At 34.8% G+C, this 24,183-nt stretch overlaps 1 protein-coding gene across 2 annotated transcripts in view; it reads right to left on the bottom strand.

The window, feature by feature from the left end:
* LOC111504026 (calcitonin gene-related peptide type 1 receptor) overlaps nucleotides 1-24,183 on the bottom strand; it is a 117,498-nt gene that overhangs the window by 2,337 nt on the left and 90,978 nt on the right. Inside the window, exons 6-9 of one of the 2 annotated variants that reach the window (XM_074173377.1) lie at nucleotides 21,552-21,772; nucleotides 14,587-14,663; nucleotides 14,273-14,490; nucleotides 3,694-3,900 (exon numbers count right to left, since the gene is read on the bottom strand). In XM_074173377.1, the coding sequence (XP_074029478.1) occupies nucleotides 3,697-3,900; nucleotides 14,273-14,490; nucleotides 14,587-14,663; nucleotides 21,552-21,772 (720 nt within the window). In that variant the 3' untranslated portion in view covers nucleotides 3,694-3,696. Of the gene's footprint in view, nucleotides 1-2,768; nucleotides 3,901-14,272; nucleotides 14,491-14,586; nucleotides 14,664-21,551; nucleotides 21,773-24,183 lie in introns of those variants that run through there. The other variant, XM_023158499.2, reaches the window with a different exon arrangement.

The following is a 24,183-nucleotide window of genomic DNA, read 5'->3' as shown; positions in this document are numbered from 1 at the left end:
TTAGCAAAGTTGTGTTATTTTCAAGGAATACCTAATACATTTTTACTCAATTGAAATAATTTTTCTCAAAAATATGGATTTTTTTTATTCATGCTGGAGGGGTTTGGTAGTAATGTATTGTATATCAACGACTTATTGAAAAAAAATCCAATATATCGTTTCGCTGACGACAGCACACTTGTCTCGTCATTTCAAAAATATACGGACTTCAAAGCTGAAAAATAGTAACACCGAATCCAATTTGTAATATAAATCTCATCATCACTGAGGAACCTTTAGTTGTAATATAAAATAACACTCTGTTTTGGGAGCATCGTTTTGAAAAAAATTATTCGAAGTCATATAGAGTGTCTGATTTAAAAAACACAACATGTTAATTGGGTGCCTTGTATATTCGTTGTTAACATACCTTACATTACACTGTACAGAGTGTGCCAAATTGGACACTTTTGAAGAAAAATTTCTGTTTTCAAACTGTATATATATCTCAACTGAATCTGCTGCTGTATCTGAAGGTTAAATTTCCTGACAAACTCAACGGAAAAAACCGCATCTCGATATCTATCATCGTTTCTGAGTTACAGCATGTTTTTCGAAAAGGTGCATTATTGATATGAGATATCAATAGTTATTGATGGAAAACTATTTTTAAATGACACCCTGTGTATTCGTGCATATGTCAACAGAGCTTAAGAATTACCGTTCCTGAAATATAGCACACTTAATGCTTTGCTAGAGTCAGCTTTGAAATACAGAGCACACTTTAATCAAGAACGCTTTGGACGAAGCGCGACGTGGGGATAAAACAGAAAGAAATTGTTTAGTAGTAGCTATCAAAAATTGAGAAAGCTTTTCACAGCAGTGCTTGCAACGCATAGTTTCAATAAAATTGACAACAATTTATACTATATTTACTACTAATGAATGAAACGTCAGCAACAATAATAATAATGATAAAGAACAAACAATCAAATATATTTCTTCAGAGAAGGTGTTAGAAATGTATACTAGCTTCTTCTACATACAGGCGATACCTTTTCTGGACGTTTTTTGTCGAATTAATAAGTTCAATAGGAGTGCCACTGCCGCTTCCAATTCGTATTTGAAATTGGTCAAAAACTCAAAAATAAGATCTTTCAACCCTAGAGGTGGAAGTCCATAGCAGTTAGGTCCGGTGACCTTAGCGGCCAACGGTTGGTCCTTGGTTGGCTATTCAATTATTACCTCAATTCGCAGCCAAAAAATAGTAACAACACCTGCCCTTATACTGAAACCAAATCTTCCTTGACTTCTCTGCTCCACAATGGAATGAGGATTTTGTTGTGCTCAAGTATAAGAATTGTAGCGGTGGAAAATGCCGGCACTGCACACATAAGCTTCGTCTATTCAAATACAATTTAAAGAAAAGTCACGCACTTGCTTACAACTTTCCAGGAACCACTGACAAAAAGCCGTGGGGCATTCAAAATCTCTCAGTCTGAGTTGATGAACTCTTCTGGTCCTCTATGAGTTGAATTCAGAATGAGTTTTTTCAGAATCCTCCTATCGTTAGTTCTTGGCAGGCCTGTTGATATTTTCAAATTCCGCGTTGACGTTTTGGAATTATTTTCAAAAGCTCCTAAAACCACTATTTCTTCCAACTCCTTATTCCTATTTGATTCATATAATTTTGTTGTGTTGCAGTGTCGCGAAAATATCTAAAAAGTTTTCTTCTCTCCGGATACCTCTCGTGATACAGATTGTTTGCTGCATTTGCATTTTGCCCGGTATAAAACAGATTATTATATTCCATTTTTCATAATTCTCATATTTCATTGCGAATCTGTTTGAAAATTGAATAAAAACCACTAACTGAAGAGCGTCTTTACTGCTCAAACCAAAATTTGACAGCTGTCAGTAGAGATTTACATTCAGTTTTTACTGCGTCTTTAGTACTCAAACCAAAATTTGACAGCTATCAGTAGAGATATACATTCTGTTTTTACTGCGTCTTTACTGTTCAAACCAAAATTTGACAGCTATCAGTCGAGATTTACATTCTGTTTTTACTGCGTCTTTAGTACTCAAACCAAAATTTGACAGCTATCAGTAGATATATACATTCTGTTTTTACTGCGTCTTCACTGCTCAAACCAAAATTTGACAGCTATCAGTACATATATACATTCTGTTTTTACTGCGTCTTTAGTACTCAAACCAAAATTTGACAGCTATCAGTAGATATATACATTCTGTTTTTACTGCGTCTTTAGTACTCACAGCAATTAGCAGATATTTATATTCTATTTTTACTGCGTCTTTACTGCCCAAACCAAAATTTGACAGCTATCAGTAGATATTCACATCCTGTTTTTACTGCATCTTTACTGGTCGAACTAAAATTTTACAGCTATCAATAGAGATTTAAATTCTATTTTTACTTTTACAGCTCTCAGTAGATATTTACATTCTGTTTTTACTGCGTCTTTACTGCTCAAACCAAAATTTTACAGCTATCAGTAGAGATTTACATTCTATTTTTACTGCGTCTTTACTGCCCAAACCAAAATTTGACAGCTATCAGTAGAGATTTACATTCTGTTTTTACTGCGTCTTTACTGCTCAAACAAAAATTTGACAGCTATCAGTAGAGATATACATTCTGTTTTTACTGCGTCTTTACTGCACAAACCAAAATTTGACAGCTATCAGTAAATATTCACATCCTGTTTTTAACTGCGTCTTTAGTGCCCAAACCAAAATTTGACAGCTATCAGTAGATATTCACATTCTGTTTTTGCTGCGTCTTTACTGCTCAAACAAAAATTTGACAGCTATCAGTAGAGATTTACATTCTGTTTTTACTGCGTCTTTACTGCTCAAACCAAAATTTTACAGCTATCAGTAAAGATTTATATTCTGTTTTATCGCCGCATGCTCCAAAGCCTACTTGGGCATTTCAAAGTCTACATGAAAAAACCTAAAGGCTCTGTATTTCAAAGATGACTCTAGCAAAACATCAAATGTGTTACATATTTGGAAAGTTAATTTTGAGCTCTATTGAAATATACAGGAATATACAGGGTGTATATAATAAGTTTTTTACACCACTGAATCATACCTAAAATAATATTTCAAAAAGTTTTCATAGAAACAAAAAACAACTTTTCGAAAATGTACATTTTCGAAAAACATACTGTAACTCAAAAACGATGATAGATAACGATTTGTGGTTCTCACTATTAAGTTTTTCATGAAATTTAACCCTCAGACACAGTTATCAGTTTTCATCTATCTAGTTTGAAAAGAGGAGTTTCCCTTTGAGAGTGTCCAGTTTGGGCCACTCTGTACAATTTTTTTTATTTTGTATATCAAACAGGAAAGCAGCTATCATTTAGCTAGGCGTCGATGATACACCCTGTATTTTAAATGAATTGGATAAAGTTCACATCAAAAGTTCAACAATTCTAGGAGAGTCCTTTCAGCGTCGCTGACCTTGAGAAAACTCGCCTGAAAGCTTTTAGTGACTGACCCTGATCTCTTTCACGTTCCACCTCACGCAATTAAAAAGCTACACACGACGAACCCGTATTCAAATATGTCGTTCCCGGCCTCGCTTTCGCCGCCCCCGACAAACATCCCCCCAAAGACGATGTTGACCGTGGCCCACCCAAGCGCTCGTTTCCTTTATTTACGTTAAAGTCATAAGTCAACCTTTTAGAGCCTCGTCATGTCCGTCGACTTCCTGTGGCTACTGTGACCATTAACGACGTACACCCCAGCACTATCGACTGCCCCCGTGTAGCGGTAGTTGCTCCAGCGGTTGGCGTGGCGGCGGTGCATCTTGCGGTGGATGAAGCCCTTCAACGTCTGGATCACGTCCTGGTTCGCGAAGCAGAACAGGCAAGCGCAGCAGAGGCCCTGGAACGAGAAGGAAACTAGTAAACTGGTGTTGACCGCTTCTGTGTTCTTTAATGCGTGTTTTGAATGATCTTCCAGTTTGGCCTCCTTACATAAGAGGCATTAGTTCAACCATTTTTAAAAGATAGTTTTGAAACTTAACCGTCTGGATAGTATGGAAATCAATAAGTACCAAATTTTACAAAAGCTCAAGAACGATCCAATTGAGTTCAATTACTTCCGGTTACTCAATATGTTCTTACCATAAAATCATTCTTTGTCACCCTAGAATAATGAATATGAAATTCTACCATTGGATAAGTATTTTCACATTTTTTACCCGTATTTACCTGCTTTCCCAACTTTAGTTATTGTTAAAATTGACTTAAAAAAATATATATTGAATGTTGTAAAAATGGAAATGAACATCAGTTGCTGAAAATTCTGTAGTAACCTTTGATGCTTTGTTTCATGTTTATTAAAACAACGATAAAAATAAAAACAACAATAGAAATTAATTATCGCTCCGGGGCGACTTCATTGATTCCAGTGGCGCATTTGCTTTTTCAGCTGCAGGAAAACCCGGTTAAACCTGCAGCACCACATCATCTGAAGATCTTAATCTAACAATGTCCTCTCTCTTATAATACAAAATGTAGGGTGTCTCCAGAGGCTCCAATAGATTCAATGCATCGCCAGAACACTTCGTGACACGACTATCGTCAAACTTAAACCAGTCCGTTTCGTCATCGACCAAGGCGTAATAATGACCAAATTGAACGCCAGAACCTGAACAATGACTGCATGAATATTATAATAGTGGTTTGCTTCCAAAGAGTTTCTTGCTTCCGTCAGAGGTTGAGTCTTGTTTGAAGATCATCAGTGTTATTATTAGATTGACTGGTGCCTCAGCTATACTTGTTTCCTTATAACAATCAGTTAGTTTGGCGCATGTTTGGCAATACAGTCGATCATCTCCTATTGAAAATTCCATTTTCAGATGATTTAACAATAAGCTCTGCACGGACTGGTTATTAGTCATATTAGGAAAAGCTAGATCATGTTCCAGAAATTCACATAGGTTTTCGCTACCTCTTGAACATTTACTACAAAGTGAACAAGTGAGGATTTTCCCAGCAAAAGATTTACAAACACAAGATGAGATGGACTGTACTTTTATTATTTAATCCAGAGCGGTCAGGAGTATTGATTTTGCTATTGTTTTGCTCACGAAGAGTATTCAACAAGAACCCCAAGAATTCGGAACAATCCTCTTGTTGTCCTAAAGAGTATCTAGTGGACTTCAAAGACTCCAGGAAATCGGTTGGAGGGAAAGATGATACCTTCTTACGAAACTGCAGCTGCATGAACAGGTGTTTGAATTTGATGAATAAGTAGGAAACATTCCCGTTCTCGTTCATCATTAAAACTTCGTTCTTGAAATTCTTCGTCATGAACAACACTTGTAAAATGCTATTCATGTAACAAGTGTTTCCTAAATTATCCAATCCAATTTTCTTCTCTAGATTTTCAGGACAACTCTCTACTGATTCGTAAGGAAGAACACGTTTCACAGAATCTCCATAAGAACCATTTCTCAAGCTGCGATCGATCCTTCCAAGTGAAGAAGGGTTTCGTAGAGGGATCGATTCGGCTCTTGCTTCATGAAGCTCTTCCATTGAAAGGGAACCAGAACTACGAGGACTGCAACTCATATTTGGGGAGCAAGAATGACCTGAGTCCACTGACCGCACTGAAAAAGAAGGAGGTGGATCAATCACTTGTGAATTAACCTTGATAGGAGACTGATGAATATCGACATATCTCGGCTTGTTTCGAAGAGGTTTCAGTTCCGTACTGAAATTAGGGCAATGCATGATCTCATCAAAATTATGTGAAGGAGGAATATTTTCAAGGACCGAAGCAGCATTGCCACGTTGAATAGCAATATTAATTCTTTATATCAAAAAAGAGGTAGAACGGTGATCTTTCGTTGCTTGGCCTATTCTCCTTCCGAGTTCATGAACGAATAATAGAGACTCCGGGCCATAACACCAAAAGTTTCAACCGCTACTGGATGGAACAGATAGTTGTTTCCAAGACTGTGGTATTTTTTTCTTTTCAATTTCTTGCCAGACAATGCTGCAGATCCAGCAAACTTCGAATTTCCGGCTAAATGGGAAGCCGCGACCGTGTCAACGCAAGTGAAGTCCTTTGATGTTATAAAAGTCTATATTTGTACTCAAACATTTTTTTAATTCAGAATCCCAGTATTTTTCAAACAAAACATGAAATCAAAATACCTCACTACATAAATTCAAATTATCAAATGATAACTAGAACTAGTCACGTTGATACAATTGGAATTGTGTACAAGAAATTGAATTTAATATTTCAAAAGTCCCAGATCAAATTCTATATGGCTTCAATGCCATAAAACGTCTGAATTTTCAGAAATCTTCATATATATTCATATCAAAAAGGTCCATATCAATTGATTCAAAAGATTGAATTAAATTCAATAATGAAAATATTAAATATTCTCCTAGTGCTAAACTTCTTGGTCTTATTCTATCATGACAACAACACATTGAAATAATGAGAAAATAATGAATTCCCATAATTGGAATTTTATTCGAAATAAAAAACGTTGTACCCCTAAAATACCTTGAATTGATTTATTTTTCATTACTATACTCCAAAATTCAGTATGGGAAATTTATGATGCACTGTTTGGAACCCTTGGTGTAGTAATGAATATTACTGGAGTTTTTTCCCAACAACAAATCGTTATTTTTAACACCTCGACACCTGTTTCGATCACCAAGTGATCATCTTCAAAGAAGAAGATTAAAACTCGAAACTGAAGCTAGCTAACCCTATTTATGCTATATAGGTATCCCATACAGGTAAACCATCCAGGCGTACCACCCATACAGGTATACCAACCTAAATTAATTTTAAAATTTTGCCTTATCTATTATTTTACAATATATGTTAATATAAAACAATTTTCAGCTATATAAATATTAATTTCACAATATTGCATATCCAAATTTATTTTTGCAATGTGTCCTTATTTAGTAATCAGTAAACCCAACAACATTATTTTATTTTAACGAGCTATATAGTATGCTCTTTGGTATAGGTCCGTCATCGTTATTCATAATATTATTGTGTTTACTTATTTGTACACTCTCATAGGCATCTAGTTGCCTGTTGTTGTTAACTTGTCTAACTAATCTTAATGAACTGAAGTCTATGGAATGGTTTTGTTGCAAAATATGATGGGCAACTGCCGATTTCTCAGGTCTTCCATATTTTAAGTGTGCAATGCACATAGCACATATGTGCTATGAAATTCCTTATTGAAACCAATTAAAAAATTTCAGAACAAAATTATAAATATACCACCCAATACCAAAATTCAATTGTTTACAATGGTACGAAAATGTTCAACCATCTACCGAAGCAAATTAAAAATATTCATAGCACTCCGAAATTCAGAAGGGCTGTAAAAAATTTTTTAATAACAAGACCGTTTTATGATTTGAGGGAATTTTTTGAACAAAATTTTGAATAGTTGTGACAGCAGTACAAAATATGTCGTATCTATGTCTCTCACTAAATAGTTTTAAAGGTAGGTGTGTATGTATGACTATATATGTATGTACATATTAACTGTATTAAGAAATCAAACATTTTATAAAATTATTATATGTGTGTACATGGGTCTATGTACGTGTATATGTGTGTATATGTATATATGTCTGTGTGTGTGTATATATGTGTGTATATATGCGTATGTGTATGTATATGTGTATATATGTATATATATTATTTTAATGTTTTTATCATCTGACAATTCTTTCCTGTTTTGTATTTATAACCAATTAATATAGAATAAATTAGGGAAAACTGTTTTTATTTCTATTCTACTGTATTGTTGTGAAAATATTTTATAGAAACATGACTGTATATATACATTAAGTACATCCACTTTTAACATCCGACAATCCATATTGGTTTGCATAATTTTAATTTCATTTAATTATCATGACTTCCTGCTCATTTTAAGCAGTTAGGATTTATGTACTATTATATTTAGGAGCTTTGTCAATAAGAATTCTATTCTTCAGATAATAAAGCATGCTTTGATTTGATTTGATTTGATATATATTCAAGTTGAACCACAGAGAGCCTACAGTCAACTTGTATAAACAAAAAAACTATCAGATTTGTCATCCTTCCATGAATTCAAATTATGTACCTTCATTCATTTGGTCAAAAATAACATCAAACTTTCGAATCTGACTCTCAAAATCAATGGTGACCTACACAACCATTTGACAAGATATTCAGGAAATCTGGAATTAATGAAAATGAAAACAAATATTGGACAGAATTCGATTTATTATAAAGGTATCAATTTTCACAATGAGCTACCAAATGCTTCGAAAAATTCAATAAACAAGAATTCCGGATTATTTTGAAAAAATTTTTATTGTTTGTATAGATACATCATTTCATAAGTGCATTTATGTGTATGTTGATAGTCATATTCAAGCATATGCGAATATATGTGTGCATGTATATGTATGTTTGTATATATGTATATGTTTTTTTGGATGATGCAACTAATATTTCCTTTATTTTCAGTATTTTACTATTAAGGTAAGTAACAAAAAGGATTTGAAGCTCTGTAACTTCTATTTAATTATCAGCGAGCGCTTTTGACAGCTGGTCGTGCTGCCATCTTCTAGGTACTCTTCTATCTGCGGATAGAAGAATGTCTAGAAGATGACAGCACGACCAGCTGTCGAAAACGCTCGTAGATAATCAAATAGAAGTCATAGAGCTTCAAATCCTTTTTTTGTAACTTACATTAATAGTAAAATATGTATATTTATATTCATCTTTTTCTTGTGTTGCTCTGTTCGTACTTAGTTATGTTATAGTTAGTTTTTGAATTATCGTTTTTTCCCTGCTATAAACATTGTATGTTTTTTGAGAAAATAAATCATTATAATTATTTTTCCCTAAAAAATTAAAAGAAAAATACTGATTTCGAATTGAAACGAATCCTGAGAATTATTAGAAAACGCCTATTTGATAGTTTATCAGCAATATTTTTTAACATTGACTTTATTTTCTAGTCCATAATGAAGAATGAAGCTCCTAAAAAGGAAATCAATAGGGTGTTCTTGAAGACAATACCATTTGAGAACTGATTTATAAACCATGAGGGAACCAGGTTGCGGAAGGATTACTCAGATTTTTTGAACATGGGGTTGTTCTTTTTTCCTTTTGTGCCATTATTTGCAAAATGAGAGCTAATTCAAGGACCCTGAATAAAATTAAAAAATTCCATTTAAAGTTTGTGACAAATCCTGTAGTCTCGTTCATCTGGACATATTTAATTTTAAAGCCGTCAACAAGATTGTAAATGGATCTCAAAGCAATTAGTTGCTAACAAGTGCTGCAGAAAGAACAGATTAACTGTTGGGTATAATCATGTAGCAAGCATATTACTTTCAACTTCAGCAAAGTGTTCTATATCTAATTTCGAATCACAGGAACAACGGTTCTTAGGAAGGTGTAGCCTGACTGAAAATTTAATTTGAAATGAAGGTGAAAACTAATTGAGAATTTTGTCGAACTCAGAGAGATTCGTATCACATGAAGTAGAATTGAGTGATACAAAGTGTGACCCAATTGAAATGGAAGCGCCCTTGTAAAACATATATGTTTCAACCGATTGTAAATGTTTTCTTTCAAACAACAAGCCAGTAAAAACAAAATTTCATGAATGAGTTTTCGTTAGCATCATTTTCATTTGGCAAACTAATTAATAGTTGAGTTTGACATAGTTTTCTATTGAAACCCATTGATGTCATCAGCAAAGAAATATACTGACCTATTGGACTTTTCTAATAAACGAAAAATGAGAATTATACTTCTTAAGTGTATACTTCATTCCACGTTTTTCCAACAAAAGTGATAACTGTGTCAGTAGTGAATGAAGTTATTTCACCATTGAAATTATAAATTTGGAAGATCTTGTTCTAATATAGGGGAAATAAGATGGGTCCCAATACAGTTCCCTGGGGTCGCTGAGAGAGAATCGTTCATCTTAACAGTTTATGTTCTATTTGTCCTAGATGTTGAAGAGGTATATTATGATCGACAGTATCAAATGCCTTGGCCAAATCCAAAAAGACAGATTTTGGAAACAGTTGTTGATCTGTTTAAAAAAAAATCTGTTTGAAATCTGTTTTTCCGTTAATCAGCTGTCGCCCCCATACGAACGACAACTCTCAGAAGTTGAGAAACTTGTGCGAGCTAAGGACTAACGAGGTCTTACCTTTTATCGTGTGATTCCTAACATTTGGTTAACAATCTCAAAAACTGCGTTTTTGATTGATCTAATTTACACAAAGTCATATTGTAATTGAGAAAAAATATTGCATATCATTGTAAAATAGTATAACTCTATTTTCTAACCATTTTTGAATATTTTAAAAGTGTAATCAATCTGAGTTATGGGTCAAAAGTTTGATATTAATTTTGCATAACCTGATGGCTTAAAAATCGGTATTGTCATTGAGTCTATGAAAGTTTAAGGTATTTGTTTTAAATAAAATGTCTAAAATCACCATATTTATGAATTATGTATATGTTCCCTTTGAAGTGATATTGCATTGTATTTTTTTTTGTCTTCCTGTTTCACCAGAATAAACCACTTGTTCAATTGAGTTTTGTAACTTTTGTAACAACAATGAAACACATTGTTGAATTGTTTGATGTACAAATTCCAATTGATGAAACTACTATGTATTGAAAAGCATCTAGTGAATAATTTTTGAAGAGAATTGTGTAATTATTATTAATTTTCATCAAGTAACAGATCACAATATGAAATGAATGGAAAATTCGGCATCCGTCCAAGTTGATCCATGACCCAATTAGAAAATGTAAATTCTGAGAAACCTTTCGTATTATCCCACCTTTCCAGAGGGAAATTATTTCGAAAGTTGTTGTCCAATACACCAGTGAAGAGTTCAACTGGATTTTCAGTAAACTGAACAATATGGAAGTTGATGATCTGGAAACTTTCCGTACTTTGCAACTCTTTCGATGAGAAAATAAATGTAACTGTAAGTTTCGGATTCATGGCATATTCATGAGACTTCTGTGGTGATGAAATTCTGAAAATTATGAAAGTTACGAAATAATGAAACTAGCCCTGAAATATTCGTAATTTAGTATACCTACCATTAAAAAAGGGCTTTTCATGATGAGCCTTAATTAGCCGTTTATGACAAACTATTTAACGGATCAACCTGAAAATTTCACAGTATGCATAAATCAATATGACCTACACGCCTAAAATATTTCAGACGAAGCGGCGTTGTCGCTTCTACTATAAAGTAGCGGCTTCTTTGATTTTTCAAATGGAACACCCCGTATATAATATCATATTATGATTCATTATCACTTTGTCAACAAATTCATATACTGTTTGTTTGAAGGTGATTGACAATGTTTCGTGATGAATTTCACCTAGTTCGGACTTCCATTGTCTACTATATAAAATAATTTGAAATCCCTGAAACAAGTAAAAAAGAGAATAATTGAAAAAGAATAGTTGAAAATAACAATTATATTAAGCAACAATAAACCTGAAATGAAATGATAGTGAAATAACCTACAAGTAAAAATATAATAATTGAATAAATAAAAATTAAAGGAATGCAAAAAGAAAATAATAAAAAATAAAAAAGTGTAGAGATTCCAAGTCACGTTAGTTCACGACGTTTCGATTGTTGGTATCTACAATCGTCTTCGGGTGATGACTGGACTGATTCCTCCGAGAGATGACTATTTTATAGGTCGTTGAAATACTTTCACTTTCTCTACTTTCCATTTTCCGCTTCAGGCCGCTACGCTGGCCTGGCCAGCCAGGCCAGCGTAGATATACGAAACATATGGAAACCCATCATCAAACGGAAAATGACCAACTCCCGCCAAATCGGTCATCTCTCACGGAATCAGTGAAGCGGAAAATGGAAAGTAGAGAAAGTGAAAGTATTTCAACGACCTATAAAATAGTCATCTCTCGGAGGAATCAGTCCAGTCATCACCCGAAGACGATTGTAGATACCAACAATCGAAAAGTCGTGAACTAACGTGACTTGGAATCTCTACACTTTTTTATTTTTTATTATTTTCTTTTTGCATTCCTTTAATTTTTATTTATTCAATTATTATATTTTTACTTGTAGGTTATTCCACTATCATTTCATTTCAGGTTTATTGTTGCTTAATATAATTGTTATTTTCAACTATTCTTTTTTAATTATTCTCTTTTTTACTTGTTTCAGGGATTTCAAATCATTTTATATAGTAGACAATGGAAGTCCGAACTAGTGAAATTCAAATTCATATACTATTTTCCTATACCTAGCTATTACCGTTTAGAAGATATAAATTAATTTCAATATTTTTTTCACCAAACATGAACTTTTATAAATGCTGATAATCTTGAACTCTCTTGCACTAAAACGATCAAATTTGAAATAAAGTGGAGTGATACTATGAGGATCTTCACTCCGAGTCATATTTTCATTTGCCTCATACAGGGTCTTCAAAAAATGCAGATACTTTGATCTCATGAAAAAATGAGTGGAACTCAATTTTTTCAAATGGAACTCTTGTATATTTCAACATTTTTGAGCTCTACATCCAATTTTAGATCAACTTTGTTCAGATAATACTATTTCTATTTTGAACCGTTTTCGAGATAAACTATTTCAAACGGAAATTGACATGGTTTCCTTGTTCATCACTCATTTTTGTAAAACAGATTTCGTTTGATGTTTCTCAATTAGTCACAGATAATACAATGAAAAGGTAATTATTAAAATACTCCTCAACCATCGAATGAAACTTCTCTTCAAACAATAGTTTTATTAACGCTGAAACACGAACTGATAATAATAAACCCATTATGCATTTCTGCATAAATTACTTAACAATAATATTGACAGTACGGTTCTTAGTACCAAGAAGTGAAGGTCGACACAATCTGAAATTCTGTTGCGAAGCATCACGCGCAAATGTTATGCTACGATCACCATTGAATTTTATGTGCAGTAGCTTCAATAAAATCTGTGAACACTGCGATATTCAATTCGACTCTCTGAACGCCTTGGTATCATGTATCCACAATCACTTTTAATAGTACTATATATAAAATTAGTGTTAGTACTGCTACATTGCATGATTTGTAACTTTTTGTGTTATATACTCAATTTCTCATTCCTCTTTTGAAATTCTACTTATACGAATATTTTATGTATACTTTGTTTTAGCAGTTACTTTCATATATCATTTCTATATACCATTATTTTTAATATTTATTTCATATATACTTTGTAATAATAGCATTTCCTGTAACTGGGTACTTCTGTTGGATACAAATCGCTATTTTTATAAAGGAGAGTTTTCACCTGAATTGGTTTTTCTAAATGGGGTTGCAAAGTGATCATGGTTTCAAGTCTCTGCAAGGTGTATTCAATGAAATTTTTGTTATCAACTTTGGGCAATCAACACGGCTATTGAATATATTGTTACACCTGATGCAACCACAAAAGGTTCTGACTGGTAACCATTAACATCCTCAACTTGGTGCATTCCTGAAATATCAGAAATAATTCACACCAGAAGATGCTGATCTATGCCGATATCCGCAAGGCTTTCAATGATCAAGTTATGACTTATTTTGTCGACAGCATTGCTGAATTCCATACAAATCACATCCACTTGCATCTGACCCTCCATACTCTGTACTACATAATCTGTAAACTCTGTTAAATTAGTATCAATGGATCTACAGAAGAAAAACCATGTTGTTGTACTATTATTTCATTTTGTATATGACCTAAAATAATTCCATGCAATATTTTTTCAACCAATTTACCGGGAATGCATAGTTTGCTAACAGTATAATTTCCAATGTTACGCTTATCATCATCACCTTTGAGGAGTGGTATGACGATAGATGATTTCCACTTACTGGGAAATATTCCTGTCCGTAGGGATACATTATAAATGTGAAAAAGGGATGGTATCAAATTATCTTCACATTTTGTTATAAATAGCCCTGATATGCCGTTCGTTATTAATAGATATAAGGTCAAATAAAACAAAGATTACCAATTTTAGTTGAGGAAAATATGTAAAAAACGATGATTAGAAGTCTATTTCATAGTTTTCCCACATTTTCATTATCTAAAGTTGATAGAAGTGTGTTTTTGAAATACGTTAGATTCTTTTAGCATCATTGATGATTGAATGGAGGCTTTTCATTGGAATGAAATGACGAACTCACCTGATAGGGGACACTGATGACTCCGAGCCAGAGATAGAATCTGAACAAAGCTTTATCTGTTGGACTCGGTATCATCGGTAACAGCAGAAAATGTAGCCCGAAAAGCGGTATCAGTATGAGAGCAGCTCTAACTGCTCTTCTGATCCCCAGGGGAGCCGGATTCGGAGAGTTTGGATGCATGATGGTCAGTATTACCCACAGAACGTAGATGAGGAATACTGAAAATCGAAACGGAATTCAATTATAAACTGAACCTTAAAAATATTCGTGAACGATGGAGAATTGATACCTTGGAAGGTTGTTGGGTTTCTTACCTGTACACAGCAACAGAGTAATCAGCACTGGAACACCAAGAAACCAAGTACTGAAGGAAGACTCATGTAACCAACACCTGAAAAAAATAGTTGGATTCAAAATATTAACATATAATTCGGAACGAGAGCTTCATCTTGAGAGGTGATGAAACAAAATAATTAACAATTCTATAATCACTGTGCTCTAGATAAAAATATTCAAGGGTTATAATATACAGGGTGTTTGGAGTAGGTGCTACAGACCAAAATTCCACTTTTTTAAAATAGAACGCCCTGTATATCATTACATATTCAGATGCTACGTTAAATTCTGATATCATTTCATGTTTGGTTTTTGAAATTCAGTTACGGCGTTGTTGAGTTATTGCTTAAAATGTAAAGTCTTGAGAACGACTATTATTTTTAAAAATATCTCATACAATTATTCTCTCTGCATCAGATCACATGAAAATCAGTCAAAATTTTGGGTGTTCGAAGTAATGGTTTCAATTTTGAGTTGTGGAATTCAGTCAGGAATCATTTTGAATATGAAACAATTGCGAAATTGAAAGAGGTGTATTCGAAAACAAATCTTTAATTAATAACAATGTAAATAATATAACTTGATAAATCATTTCATAAGAATGGTAGGTACCTAGAAATAAGGAAAGAAATTAGGAAAAAAATCAAGCGGTGATAAATCTGGGGAACGAGCCGGCCACCGAATTGGACCCTTATTACCAATCCATCTATTTGGGTACGTTCTATCCAGATATTCAGTAACAACCTGTGAATTGTGAGGAGGAGCACCATCTTGTTGCCACCAAATTCCTTGTCGTTCTGCTATGGGAATATCTTCCATCAACTGGATCAAATCATTTTCTAGAAAATGTAAATATCGCAATCCATTGAGATTTTCATTGAAAAAGTAAGGTCCTATGATGCGGCCATTGAACAATCCACACCATACATTAATACCCTAAGTAGTTTGAAAATTACTTTCGCGGACCCAGTGGGGATTTTCTTGAGACCAATAGTGACTGTTATGTCGATTCACAACTCCATTATTGTGGAATCGCGATTCATCGCTCCACAAAATTTGACTGAATATGTTAGTACTTTCATGTAATATTACCTGAATACAAGCAATGAATTCAAGTCGTCGTTCAAAGTCCGTGGGTTTCAAACCTTGTACCAACTGAATTTTGAATGGGTGGTATTTATTTTCTTTCAGAATTCTCTGTACATTAGATTTACTCACACCGACTTCTTCTGCAAGAGTACGGATAGAAACATGTGGATGAATAATAATATAAGCCAACACATTGATCTCTAAATCTTCAGTTCTAACAGATCTCGTATGATGACGATGCTTTATAGTAGAAGGAAATGACCCAGTTCGCAATTTTTCTACAACTCTCGAAAAAGTCATTCGTGACGGAATGGGTCTGTCTAGAAAACGTTCTTGGTATAGACGTTGTGCTTGACGGCAGTTTTTCTGACATTCCCCAAAAATTAATAACATATCAATGCAATCACTTGGACTAAACGCGAAAGGCATACTGGAGTTTTCGCACAAAGAACACAGTTACTGTTTTGCAAAGAATCACTGAATCGAACTGAAAAGTAGATACAATTCAACAACATTTGTTACTATGGCATCAACAAGCATAAGCTACTTGATGAAATTGTGCAATATAAAGCAATTCACCCTCAAGTTAGTCACATTCTCAAGAATTTCAATATTATATTCAACTGATATCGATATCGTATCGTAGAGGTGAGAATAATGGTTTGTATTCAGTAGTAGTCTAGTTCAATTTAATAAAAGATATAGACTGGATTCGTGTACGAGTAAATAAGTTTTTTTGAAACTTCATATTTAAGGAAAAGTGCAATAACTCAACAACGCCGTAACCGAATTTCAAAAACCAAACATGAAATGATATCAGAATTTAACGTAGCATCTGAATATGTAATGATATATAGGGCGTTCTATTATAAAAAATGGAATTTTGGTCTGTAGCACCTACACCAAACACCCTGTATATTTAAAAATTATATCAAAATATAGCTCTCATGAACTCCTAAAACTTTTGTATGAAACATTTTCATGTATCTCCTTCAACAAACCAGATATTGCCTGTCACATAAAATGTGGGACACCCGGTATAGTTCAATTATGCCTGTTATTTGTAATGGAGGAGAATTTAGAACAGGAAAACTCTTCAGATCAGCCCGATGAGTTACTGTGTAAATTCAGAAGTTTTTTTCCCGAATGAAATGTGTTTTATTCATGAGTTATTTGAAGTATTCGTCAAACAAAACTAGAGCTAAGAATTTACACACAAGCGGATGGTTCGTTTTCAACAACAGCCATAAAAAAATCTACTGGCTGGACAATTTGCATTCCGCTACACTTGCAGGGAAGTCTTCAACCTTCTTTTTATTGTATATCAACGACTTATTGGAAAAAACGAAGAATCCAATATATTGCTTTGCTGACGATAGCACAATTGTCTTGTTATTTCATTTGGATTCCAGGACATCGGTTAGGGAGGCACATCTTCACCGGCAGCAGGAGGTTGCATATCTTAATGAGAATCTAGAAGTGATTTCCAATTGGGGTGAAATTAATTAGGTTCAATTCAATGCCAAAAAACCCAGGCATGGGTTTTCGCCAAAAAGATTAATGTCTCTGAACCTGATATAGTAATGTCAGGACAGACAGTTCCGCTTTCTGTTTCGATAGGTTTGTTGGGAGTTAAGATGCCCACCAATATGTCTTGGCACACTCCGGTCGCTGGAATACCCTGAAGATGCTGGATTTCATCCAGAAAGGAGCCATCCGCCTGATTGGAGACGAGAACATGCAACCTCGGCAGTCTGGAACATCGAAGAAAGCTTGGAGATTTGTCTCTCATTAGATGAACAAAGAGATTTTCATAACACCGGAAATTAAACTAACAGAACAAAGATATAACGGTTAGAAACGGTCGAAATCCCACGCAAACCGATCGAAAACACATGAAAAACAATCGAAGACGCACGCGTTCGCGTTTGTTTCGACCGTTTTCGATCGTTTTGCGTGCGTCTTCAATTGTTTTGCGTGTGATTTCGACAGTTTTCGACCGTTATACCTTGCTTCTGTCAGTTGAATTTCCGATGTAATGAAAATATCTTTGTTCATCTACTGCTCTCCTTTATAGATATTTTCACAGGGAGTGTTCAAGTGACTTGATTCCACCAATTAATTCCACCAACAGCGGTACATATCAGAAATACGACGCACTGTGGCTGCTCATCGTTTTGAGGTTCAACTTAGTACACCCCGAACTTCACTGCTTAAGAACTCTTTCATTTAGAGAGCTGCGTTGATGTGGAATAAACTTCCTGGGAACGTTGTTCCAAATGGATGTAATCTTCAGCGGTTCAAATTGAATGTGAATTGCTACTTTCCCAAAGGCACCGCTCTTGGAGCGCCTCAAAGATTCTCTTGTAGTGCTTGTGTTTTTTTCTTGAAAAGAAAACACAGATACTCATCTTAATGTTTCGGAGGCTAAACTTCGCCTACGTCTGCAGAATTGGAAAATCTAATGATATTTACAGTTTTTAATTCATTCACTTTATTTCAAAATGTCCGCGACAGATGTTGACGAGATTTTGAGATATGAAATACATATGATAATGTTGTTGTTTGACTTTTGAAACATGTGATGTAGTACCTACATTGAGTTTTTTCAAAATTAGTCTGTTGCAATTTCGCCAGTACCCAGAACCAGTAGATCTAACCCCACTTCACCGAGACGCTATTACACCAGCCAGAAATCCAGCCAGAGTACACAGTCACGTGGTGTGAGAGGCGAGAGAGAGAGATGGAGATGGCAACGAACTGATCCGTTTCAAAGATAACGAACGTAGCCAAGCAGCCAGTGACGTCAATACACCAGTCAGGCAGCCTCTCAGCTCGCCCACCAGAGTGCACCAAATTATCACGTGGTGTCCTGTCACCCAGCTAGCTGAGCGGTGAACCAATCAGAGTGTACCAAATTGTCATGTAGCGGTCTAAAATTGTCAAGCAGCTCTCCAGCTAATCAGAGTGCACGCTTCTGCATCTCAGAACATCGTGGCGGGAGATTTGAATTTTCTGTGGACAACCAGGCGTATCCCACTATAAGATGGTTAGCCAAGATTTGAAAGGTGAAAATACCAGAAAAAAGATCTATGAGACAGGTTCATTTAACTTGGTTGCAGATCTGTTCGATTGCTGCACAATCCTTAATGAGTTTCATAGCTTTAAATGTTTCCGTCGTTTTCGTGCATTGAGCAAAATAATCAGTACTCAAAATAAGGTTTCAAGATATTAAAACTTAATTGAAAATTTATATCGGCACATTCAAACTCAGCAATAATAGTGGAAACTACGAACGAGACGAGCACTTCGCCTTTGATGATGTCTACCGCATAAAAATGTGCAGACTGCGACCAGAAAGCCCGTATAATAGCTTTGCTATAGTTACTTCAAGCCGAAAAAGTTTACACTCTTTGATCAAAGTTAAAAGTTAAATTATATGTTTTGAGAATTTTTTATGGTATAGTTCAGTTTAAAAATCAAGAGCCTACGTCCAACTAAAATCAAATGCGATAATTTCCTACTCAGTCAAACCTTCAGAAATGTTGTCAATCAGCACATCGTGGATACGTATATCACCGCTTTCAAAACGAATATTCATCCAGATAGTAATCATTCCATCCCCCTAGCACTTGATCATCTGGGGATATAATCACGTTTTAACGTTTATGGCATATTTGAGAGTGACATCCATTATTTATGACTCTATTTATAAACGACCGACTTGCTCTAGATACTCTCCACCAAAGTGGCGACAAAATATATACGGATAAACATTTCGGAAGGAAATTATACTTGCTTCCCCCAATCCCTTCCATAATTGGAAATATAATTTGTCTTCAACATTTCTGACACCCTCGGGAGTATTTCGACAACGTTTGATAGATGGTCAATCCATCATCATTAGAAATTAGCTCACTCAGACATTTCTCATTAGCAAGCAGAAAATGGATGCATAAACATTTCAGAGGTCTTGGTAAATGCCTACGAGTTTTGGTTCAAATAGATTTTTTATTCAAAACATTACAATCATTTATAATTTAAACTTTTATGGCCGTTCAGGAAAATCTACTGCGGCAGATGAACCGCCACCAGCATATGCAGGAATAACTTTAGTGAAGAATCCTGCACTGACAGCTGACGGATATAATCTAATGCCCTTCGTGGTATTAGCCAGGGGAGTAGTTGTTTTCCAATAGGCATCAGTTCATTAACCTACAGTGTAGGTTAATAATACCGTGATACTTTTCAAACAACTACCGCCATCTCTAGGTCAGGCCGAGTACTTCTGTCTAAAGACTAATTCTCCAAAGTCCGAGTTGACTGTTTGCAAAGATTCCTGATTTGAATATTACTGGAGTTTTTTCCCAACACCAAATCGTTATTTTCACATCGACACGTGTTTCGATCACCAAGTGATCATCTTCAAGAGGAAGATAAAAAATAAGATAAAGAGATAAAAGTTTCTATCTTCCTCTTGAAGATGATCACTTGGTGATCGAAACACATGTCGAGGTGTTAAAAATAACGATTTGGTGTTGGGAAAAAACTCCCGTAATATTCGTTACTACACCAATGGTTCCAAACAGTGCATCATAAATTCCTGATTTGAGTAGAAGATTCATCAGTACATCATAAAAATCTTTTTCAAACAATTTTGTACAGCCTTCCAATTCATCAGATAATAAAAAAAATCTGAAAAAGCATTAGTCAAATCTACTTTATTCTAGTTCGGGTGAAATATATAAATTTTTCTCTCATGATTTTCATAAATTGTTTCAAGTGGAAAGTATATATTAGAATGGAAAACTTTTTTGAATGAACTCCATTGGAATATGAACATAAAATTGCATAAGAAGCAACTTTTTAAATCACTCATTGGAACATTTGAATGTTTTTATGAAAACATGTCGGTTTTGACACATACAGGGTGTTGATTAAGTATGTTCCATAAATTTAACAGACGATTCGTTGATATAAACATGGGTCCGCAAATCATTCGTTCTCAAGATGCAGGGTGTTAAAATAAAAATAAAGTTATTCGTAAATATCTGGAATATTCTTTACTTAATTTTGTTGTAATTCAGCAATGGTTTTTATAACATTGAGGAGCTAATTTAGCCCGAGCGTGATTCAATTTATTAAGTCCAGTGGCGTCTCGAGCGGGATTTGAACGAATATTTTTGACTTAAAAATATACGCCACTGACTTTTTTGTCATTTTCATTATTTCATTGGATTAAGCAATTAGAAATACAACTGTTTTGTTTCTTGAATTTTTTTCGTTTCTTGCTTAGTTTTTTAAAAAAAAAGTCGACCTAATTGCATATTCCTGGACCTCACAAGGAATAATATGGGGAATTAAATGTTTTTTTTGGAAATCATTATTTTTACAATTTTTCATTACTAATTATGTAACAATAACAACAAATATTAAATAATATGCACGAAAGTCAGTGGCATACATTTTCAAGTCAAAAATATTCGTTCAAATCCCGCTCAAGACGCCACTGGACTTAATAAATTGAATCACGTTCGGGCTAAATTAGCTTCTTGATGTTATAAATACTATTGCCAAATTACAACAAAATTAGGTAAAGGATATTTAAGATATTTACGAATAACTTTTTTTATTTTTATTTTAACACCCCGTATCTTGAGAACGAAGGATTTCCGGACCCATGTTTATATGAACATTTCGTCTTAAAATTACCTGAATAAATCGTCTGTTAAATTTACGATGAGTGTTCGAACTATTGGTCTAATTCAAAACAAAAAGCTAACAAAGAAGTCTCATATGTTGCTGATTTTGATGTCATATAAGATTCTACTTCTTCGCCTTCAAAAATACTCACATGAAGGTGTCTTCTGTAACGAACAGCCTGACGGCACTATGTTGTGCAACAATGTAAACGGGAATTCCCCATCCAATAGCGAAGAACCACTTCATGGTTCTTTCCTCTCTAACAAAAACCACGATGAGAGCCAAATGGAGATGAAGTCCTTCGCACAACATCCACATGTAATTTGCCACCATGAAGTATTCTGCCATGACGTGAATCACTTGGCACCAAATCTAGAATTGAAGCAATGGGTAAAGTTAAATAATATAATTATGCGCAAGGGCGTCTTTGAAGAGTAGGAGTAGTATAGCCATAGGAGTTCTAGACCAGAATCCCATGCTTTTTCTTATGGCGCTTCATTCTGGTTACGTTACGACCTTCGACCTTCAAAGCCCACTTTAAGGTCAAGCGTCATTGTTAAGTGATTCAGAGAGAGAGAGAGACGTTAGTGACTGGCAAAGATGTGTGACGTAGTCACCCCCACTCCTCCACTTTTGCCGTCATTCACTCGACCAATCAGAAGCTACCGCGCATACATCGGGAAATTCAAATTGTTCTCACTTCAACGACACAGCCCACCTATCCAAGCTCACCCGCCACGTGGTCCTAGTGATCATCGGCGGCTGGAAATTTCAGGGAAATTAAATTTTAAAAAATTATCCGTTAGAGAATTGAAGCCCGGTCGTCGGCGCGGTAGGCTTTTTTCCCAATCCCATGTTTTTTTTATGAAAAATTTTGTAATTTGAAATAGTTGCTGTTGTTATGTTCTCATATATGTAATTTAAAGAGGGGCTGCCCTCCCCTAGAACCAAAGCTGCGGACGTCCATACTGTTTTCACTCCTCGTAAGTGCCAAAAAGAAAACAAATTTGACGATTTTGGTGATTTATTCAATTCCGTTCGCGAAAGAAAATACTGATGTTTCCGAAACCTCTCCAATTTTCTCAACTTCACTTGTTTAGGAATTCCGTTGTTTTTCGAGTGCCCCACAAATCAGATTGTTCGAGGAGACTCGTTTCGTCTCTTGCACCATGCTTGATTTCGTTTTTTCCATCGTCTGGAGATTAAAAAACAACGTCGACGTTTGCTCTTCTTGAGAAGTTTTTTTTGCTTTCTACTTTGGAATCCGTAATCAAGTGTCCCGAATATTCCAGATTTTCCACGGCGTCTCATGAAAATAAGTTCCGATGGTGTTTACTTTAGAACCTCTTGAATAAATTGTTCCTTTATTATCTGAAGGGAATATTTTCGAAGTTAAATTGAAAGAAAGCTTTCAGAATATCGAGTAGGGCGAAAGTGAATCTTTTAACAATCACAATCTCATGTCTCGATTTGTTTGACAATTATCAACAGCATTCATTCTTAGCAACATTGTAGATCCGGAAATATTCTTTGGGCTTTCAAATTGTGACATATTTATAGGGGTCTATAGCATATTTCCTCAAGCAACGAAGTAATAAATCATTTTCAAGTCGCTGTTTCATAGGCGCACATAAATGAGTCGGTTGAAGAGTTGAAAATATATTAATTTTGAACATTGTTGTATAATTTGATACTCGTATAACAAATGTTGAAATACTTTTTAATTTTTGTTTATATAGTTCAAATTGTTTATACTTTTGAATTCCGATTAAAATTTTCGATACATTCTATGAAAGCGGTTCAACACCTGAAGAATAATGCGTCTTATCCAGTGTTGTTATCAGTTAATTATAATCAGTGTGTGATTATAAATGGCTATTTAAGTTTCCTCTCCAGTGAAAAGAATAAGCAATTGTACTATTTCTGCTAACGAAAAGAGTATTATTCTCAAAATACAGGGTGTTTATTAAACATGCGGCAAAAATAAGGGACTATTCCTTGGACTATTCTAAGGATATGTTATCCTTTGATGATTTTTGATAGGGCTATATCCATATCTGTTCTTCAGATTCTTGGAGTAATCATTTCATTGCCCAGACTTTCATTGATATTACAGAGACTGGTCTATTGATTTCCCCATGATCCTCTTCTTGGTAGTTGTATTCGTAGTTGAGATACTGATCCATGGTAGTTCTGTGTCATTATAGTTCCAAAAATTGAAGTTATCATTGTAGCCCATATTTTCGGACACGATGCAATTTGATTATGAATATGATGGGAGCTTCATTGTATCTCCAATTTACGATAGGTCTTCACATTTTGTACAACCGATTTCCACATTGAAAGTTCAGATGTTGACGTCTTTGGAGTTGGAGAATTCAAGTACTAAACTAAAACTAAAATTCAATAGAGCCTGGTAAACGATGAATAATAATAATATCGATTACTGAATAAGAAATTGAGATTGTTCAAGGGCGTTCAATATACGCTGTTGTAGCGAACATTTCATATCTATTCTGTATCTGTATCTGTATCTGTAGAGTAGGGAGGGTGAGTGTAAGCCCACGCACTTAGGCCACATGTGACCCATTGTACATCCTCCCGAGGAGTTGTCCTCCTAGGTCGTCGTCCATCCTGTTCTTTCCAGGAAGGTGGACAACAGGTCGCTGGGAGACATCTCCTGTATATCGGCAGGTGTAGGCCAAGACTCGCCGAACACACACTCTCTTATTGACGATAACTCCGGGCACTCGCACAGGACATGCCTGACAACAGTCTCATCT

Source organism: Leptinotarsa decemlineata, unplaced genomic scaffold (genome assembly GCF_025532065.1).
Source record: "Leptinotarsa decemlineata unplaced genomic scaffold, Ldec_3_MD MMD2_tig00000232_RagTag_RagTag, whole genome shotgun sequence".
Lineage (NCBI taxonomy): Eukaryota > Metazoa > Arthropoda > Insecta > Coleoptera > Chrysomelidae > Leptinotarsa > Leptinotarsa decemlineata.
Note: the sequence above shows the minus strand (reverse complement) of the source record. Positions and strands in the feature narration are given on the sequence as shown.